The sequence below is a fragment of the Triticum aestivum genome, chromosome 3B, assembly GCF_018294505.1.
Source record: "Triticum aestivum cultivar Chinese Spring chromosome 3B, IWGSC CS RefSeq v2.1, whole genome shotgun sequence".
Lineage (NCBI taxonomy): Eukaryota > Viridiplantae > Streptophyta > Magnoliopsida > Poales > Poaceae > Triticum > Triticum aestivum.
In genome coordinates this window covers 40,875,411-40,881,975 of record NC_057801.1, presented here as the reverse complement: position 1 = coordinate 40,881,975, position 6,565 = coordinate 40,875,411, and the positions used below count along the sequence as shown (strand labels likewise).

The following is a 6,565-nucleotide window of genomic DNA, read 5'->3' as shown; positions in this document are numbered from 1 at the left end:
AAAAAGACCTTTGGTCCCGGTTGGTGGCACCAACCGAGACTAAAGGGGGGCATTGGTACCGGTTGGTGCCACGAACCGGTACCAATGCCTTGGGTATATAATTAGCACTTGTGAAAAATTTATTTCAGTTCGTCTTCCGTGCCCGACGCCCCAGCGCTGCTCCTCGTCGCCGTCGCCGTCGTCGTCGTCGCCTCTGCCCTGCGCCGGACCGTTGCAGATCAGCCATGTTGTCTTTTCTTTTTTCTTTTTTGAGAAACATGTCATGTGTTCTTTGTTCTTTACTACTTTTAGTACTACAAACATACATTTTGTATGGCTGAAGCGTCGCTGCTGCTAACATTCGGTACACACTTTGATCTTCAAAAGAATTTCCTTTCTGAGAAGTTACGGCATTTTAACTTTTTTTTGGACAAAAACGCTAGAAGCGTCCGGCTTTAAATTAATAAAGCCCACAACATAGGCACCGTAACACACAAGTCAAGTCATAAACAAGCGAAAAGAGCACGGAGGCTCAAGCTACCCGGAAAGCGGTATCTAGAGAGTTCAAACGGCCAAAAGAAGCACGAGCGGGCATATTACATGGCCAAAGGCCAACAGCATAGAGCACGCATGCTCGCTCGGATGACAAAAGGGCACTTCACGGAGTAGAAGTGCCATCTGGTTCCCTTGCCAAAACATAGACCTGACGAACACGATCTTGAGCTTGCATCAAATTCTCTGCATCCTTGCGTCTCGCCAACGGAGTCCACTACTGCGGGAATATGTTGCATTTGTAGATTAAGTTAGCAGGGTGAGTCGGGAAGATCCCCTCGATCGCTAATTTGTTCCTAGTGAGCCAAATAGCCCAAAACAGAGCTCCAATACAGCTCCAAAGAACTCGCTTGTGGCTTCCTTGCACGGAGTCAAGAATGGCCGCAAGATCAGAGGACGACCTCGGGTCCCAAGATGTGTTGGCCGCAGACCGGGCTGCACTCAAAGCAAAACGGGCCATCGGGCATCGGAAGAAAACGTGATTCGCATCTTCAGGCGCGCTACAGATCGCACAAACGCCGGTCGACGGGCCATTTCTTTTGGCGACGTTTGCCGAGGTGGGTAGCCTGTTCCGAAACAGCTGCCAAAAGAACACCTTAATCTTGAGCGAAAGACGCGATTTCCACAGTCCCGTAGGCACCTAGAGGGGCGGCCCCTGACACAGTTTGCGGTAAAGGGACTTGACCGAAAACTTGCCGGACGGGGTGAGAGCCCAAGTCACCGAGTCTGCGACGTGGACAACGACACGGATTGACGAGCGCTAGCAGCGCCACGAGTTGCGTTTGTTCCTGTCCGCTAAGCTCGCGATGGAAGTGAATCGCCGGTGGGGACGAGGCTAGTGCCGTGGCCACAGATTGCTCCGGGTTGACCGCCAAGGCATAAAGGTCCTGGAATTCCGACCATAGAGGCTAGGAACCAACCCAATGGTCAAGCCAGAAACGGGCCGAGCGACCATTGCCAATTGCAAACTTGGCCCCCATTGCAAAAGCCGGACGGATCGCCTGGAGATCGTTCCAGAAAGGAGATCCCCTTGCTGCACCCTCGAAAAAATTCCCATTCGGGAAGTATTTGGCTCGCAACAGGTCAACCCACAAACCCGTCGCCCCCCGGGACAGCTTCCAAATCCATTTGCATATAAGTGCAACGTTGAGGATTCTAGTGTCCGTGATTCCGAGACCTCCCAGGTCTTTGGGACGGCACACCGAGGCCCATTTGATCATGTGGTATTTAAGTTGGACTATTTCCTGTCAAGTTAGACGGACCAGGTGAAAATAGTGGTATAAAGGGAACTGAGCTCTTTAATAGTGTCCTATACTAGTGATTACAGATGGTTGGGCCTTAGGATCGAAGGATGGGTAGGGCGAGCGGCGGTTGCACCGGGCGCAGGCGGTGGTGACAGAGGAGCTCTCTCGCCTGGGCGCTCTTTGACGGGTCACTGTCAGCATGATCACCGTAAGCAATTTCTGCCGTATGAAGGGAACTAGTGAAAGAAAGTTAATGCCCCAGGACCTGGCTGGCATGATGATCACCGTAGAAACTCTCCTCAATTGAAACAAATGCAGCCCTCGTTTCAATGGTTGTCAAATTATTATTTTTCGCGAATACGCAAAGCTTGCGTATCTTTCATTGATAGAAGGAGCTTTGCGTATCTTTCATTGATAGAAGGAGAAGAATGAGTACAAACGGGGTAGAATGAGTACAAACGGGGTACAACACATGGCTGACACAGACGCAGGTAGGCGTGAACATGGTGTCCGGAGCATAGAAAAGGGGATGCTCGGCCTAAACGGAGGATACATCACAGCTAGACCTACCAAATCCGAACCAAGCGGCAATGTCGTGAGCTCGCACGATAGCGCCTACAAGAAGGAAGACAACGCTGGGACGCGTCGCTATCCGGTCCGGGGGAGTCGGACCTGAGGTTTCACCAGAGCTCGAAGAGGGGCGCAGCTGAAGGCCTTGGCAGCGCCTCCAAGAAGGAAGTGACACCCATGGGCGCCACAACTGCCAGCACCGGCAAGCCAAGTAGGGATCTCTCCCTGGCCTGAAGCTGAGCAACCCCAACGTCGCCAAGCTGGAATCGAAGATGAGGAAGCCAAAGTTGGTCGGAACCACCATGTCGGGAGGGGGTTGGCGAGGCTGCACTTGCCGTCGGAGGGTGGCACCGCCATCGAACCCACGAGCACTGGATCTGGTAAAAGGTGGAGGCTTTGAGGCGAACAGGATAAAGCTGAAGACGAAGTAAAAACCCGCAGGTGGATCTGGCCAGCGGCGTCCAGCAACGCCGGCGAACTAGGACTGGAAGGATGCATATCCGAGCTGCCATGGCCTTAGCCGTCATGACGTCGACGAGCCGAGTGAGCTAGAGGGGACGCAGCTACACGGTCGCCGAGGCCGGAGCTGCCAGGTAGAGTACGCCGGCAGCAAGGGACACCGGAGAGACGCGAGCCCGAGTCCGTCGGGACCTAAACAACACCAGCAGTGATCCGCCGCCACCTTGCTGGGTCCGGCACGGCTTTGCCGGCCGGCCCTCTGGCGGCAGCGATGCCGGGGTGGGGCAGGGGAGGGACCTCGCTGGCGGCGGCTAGGGCTCCCCCCGTGTCGCCAGAGCTGGGCGGCGCGGGGGTCGGGGGCTCTGCCTGAACTACTGCTCGTTGTCAATATTTTGGCATTGATAATTGCTTTTTGTCAATATTTTACTTGGGCTCGAATCAAACATGCCACACATCCTGTGGCAATTGGACCTCCTCTCAAAATGTTTATTGGTCTGTTCTTTCAAAAATATGTACTGGCAGCGCTGCCATGTCCACACTCCCATAACTGCTCGCGCAATAAAAAAGATTCATTCGGTGACAGCCAACAATATAAATCAAACGTAGATGGTACACATAAATTTCAGACTGATTGCTTCTTCTGCACTGTACTGATAGACTACAACGGAAAACGATCAAGGGGCTGCGGATCTTCAACTTGATCCGCTGCGGTTCACGCGATGATTCGGGGATATGATCAGTGACAAATGATCACAAGGGCGGCGACGGTTGCACGCACAGAAGCCCCAGTCTGGATGCAGAACTTGGGCACAGTTGAGCTAAACCTTCCCACATCCGAGGGAACAACATGTAGAATTATATATATGCTGAAATTCATCTCCCAGAAAATGCAAATGCGCATACTATAGATATGCAAGGATTGTTCCAAGAAATTTCGTCTTACAACTTACATGGAACAGATGCATATATATGATATGATCACACGAAACGAAAAACACAGAATTTTTCTTTGCAACAGGCAAAGCAAGAGTCCAAAAACAGATGATCGGTACCTAGCTAATTTGATACCCTAGAATTTTGCACTGCCAACCTGCATTTCTATCAAGTTGCGTCACATTAGCACACTTCATGGTGGAAACAATATTACTACTAGTACATTTTGGAGGAGAGTAAGGAGGATCAGCCTGGCCTGCCCTGGTAAGCCTGGTAATGCTAGTGCAGCAGATAATTAAGAAAACTAAAATTGTGCAAGGAATCAATTCACCACCAGCTTATTATGCTTACCTTCAGCATCCTACAGAATGACTGCAAAAGCTCGGAAAACCAACAAAACCGCCGCCCGTCATGAGGTCCTCTGATGGCACAAGTTCATGATTATTAACGGGCCTTGTTAATTCCGTCATTACCGGACTAACAGTCTGGAGGTCAATTTCATCTTAGCTTCCTCTCCAACTGAAATCTAGTACTTAGCATCCAGTGGTATGCTCATCAACCTAGTGTCACCTATTGCCACAAAACTAATCACTTGGAAATAAAAATTTCATCTGTGTTCAACCAAAAATGAAATCAAAGAGTTATCTTGTTAAAAAATCATGCTGTACGTTCAGGTAATACTTAGTCAGAAAATGGATACACAAGGACAAAACTATAACAGATAAACCGTAAAGGTACTGAAAACTCAGAAAATCAAATAATTTAGAGAGCTAGATAAGCAAGTGTTGGTTCATAAATATGAAGAGGCAACAAGTAGTTCAGTACATCTTGCAAGACCAACTCATCTCCTCCAAAAGAACTTATCACAGGTGGCTAGTCATCCAAAAGTTAACCCAACATGAGCATACGAAATATTTGCAAGCTTTGTCCAAAATACCTTTTTAAGACAGTCCCACCCAGAGATCTCTAAAAATTAAAGGATAAGAAACTAGTTCATTTTAGGTGGCCACATGTCAACTAAACTGACTATTTTGAGGCCTACCTCAAGATTAGCACATTAAATTTTGCGAGACTTGGTAGCCTTCTCAAAGACATCAAACATGAGAGCAGGACAAGATCTTTTGAGGTGTGCATACCCCTGGCTTGCTACCACATCATCCATTCTGTTTGAAGAGAGAATGAATTCAACACAGGCATCTTTCAGCTTGCTGCAGTGATGCTGATCAGCTAGCGCCAATGTCATCGCCACGGTCTCAACTTCAAGGCTCTTGCAGAGAATACCTTCACATATCATCTTCATCCTGTCCATGGCATACCTGTCGGCAGCCACCATCAAGTGTTTAACCATGTCTTGGTTCTCACCATCATCAAGGTCATCCATAGCTGGCAGCGAATCCGTGTAGATGAAGTGAAGCAAGGCCCTGAAAACAGGGGGCTCCATGTCTTCGACGATTATGTTCTTACTCGTGGCATTGGCATCGCTCATGGGTCCATAGACTTGAGCATCGAAGACCGGCGACCACGTGGCAAGCATAATCTTGTGTGCAGGGAAAACCTCGCCTTTAACCTCAAAAGTCACATCTGCTCCTCTCTTCCCGTCCAGCAACTTCCCGAGGTGAATCGACAGGTCCGACGGTGGCACCTCGATATGTGTGGCGGCCAACACGGTCTCCTCCTGCACCCGCGGCCACCTGATAACCTTGACCTCACACTCAATCACCACGGTGTCGTCACGCAGGTACGGCACCAATTCGAGCGCAGTCTGTTCGATGAACATGTCAGCTCCATAGCTAACATCGACGGAGGTGTAGTTGTGAGCGAAGCGGCGGATGAACGGCGACCATGGCTGCGCGCAGCCGCCGCCCGAGTCGATTAGACTGAATGTGTAGTTCGCCCTGACCTCGGCGTTCCTGGACAGGAGCTCGAGGTAGACAGAGATGTAGCCATTGCACTCGGGGGATGAGTATCCATCGGGGTAGTAACGGACGCACCAGTCGTAGCCGCCGACGGCGAAGGTGGCGGACCGTATGTACTTGCCGACGCCCAAACCCTTGTGCAGATGGTAGCCGACGATCTTGAACACGTGCTTGCCCATCGCCGTGTCGGAGGTGCACGTAGACACGGTCGTTGGCAGCGATTGTTCCATTGCTCGAGCTTTGTGCGGCGACGGCGGCGGCGGTGGGGTGGGGTGTCGGCGGCGGCGCAGGTGGGGATATTTTCAGAGGGGATGGCGAGTGCGAGGTCATAGAAGAAAAGCAACAAGAAGCAGCAAGAAATTTTAGGCGGAGGCCCATCTCAACCGGACATCTTGGCCCACTTGCAACAGCATCTACACCAGCGGTACATTTCCCTTTTCTCAAGAAAAAAAAGCTGCACATTTCCCTAAAAAAACCAGGTATACATGGCTAACTTGTCAACACCTAGAATTTATATAGTACTGTACTCTCTATATTAAAATTTAAACTTTATTAAAATTTACCAACTTTCTCTACTCTTATAAAATTGTGAATTGGTGATGATGGTGTGCCTGCCTTCGGGCCATATGTGCCATCCGATCTTGAATCTATGGTTGAAATCGAGAATGAGACATGTTGTGCCGAACCAACCACCAAAACAGGGGATAATTTGGAGGTTTCCCGTTCTCTCGTGAAACAGATCTCCGGCGCCGCCACCCTCCCTCTCTCCTCCGGAGACCATCCTCTCCCCCGCCGGTGGAATGCTCCCACTATCCGGCCACCCCCACCCCGCCTCCCCACACCAACAGAGAACAGGATCCCAAACTCGGCACCCAAAGGAGCACACAGATGTGACAGGCCGGATCGATCCCA

At 50.5% G+C, this 6,565-nt stretch overlaps 1 protein-coding gene across 1 annotated transcript; it reads right to left on the bottom strand.

Moving 5' to 3' along the window:
- Positions 1–3,921: 3,921 nt before the first annotated feature.
- Positions 3,922–6,181, bottom strand: LOC123068461 (BTB/POZ and MATH domain-containing protein 1-like). The gene has a single exon (XM_044491042.1). It carries the CDS (start codon positions 5,881–5,883, stop codon positions 4,795–4,797), a length of 1,089 nt encoding a protein of 362 aa, XP_044346977.1. The 5' UTR covers positions 5,884–6,181; the 3' UTR covers positions 3,922–4,794.
- Positions 6,182–6,565: the final 384 nt, after the last annotated feature.

What these genes read in the sequence shown, in the direction of transcription:
- LOC123068461 (XM_044491042.1), bottom strand. Translation starts at nt 5,883, where the DNA reads ATGGAACAATCGCTGCCAACGACCGTGTCTACGTGCACCTCCGACACG.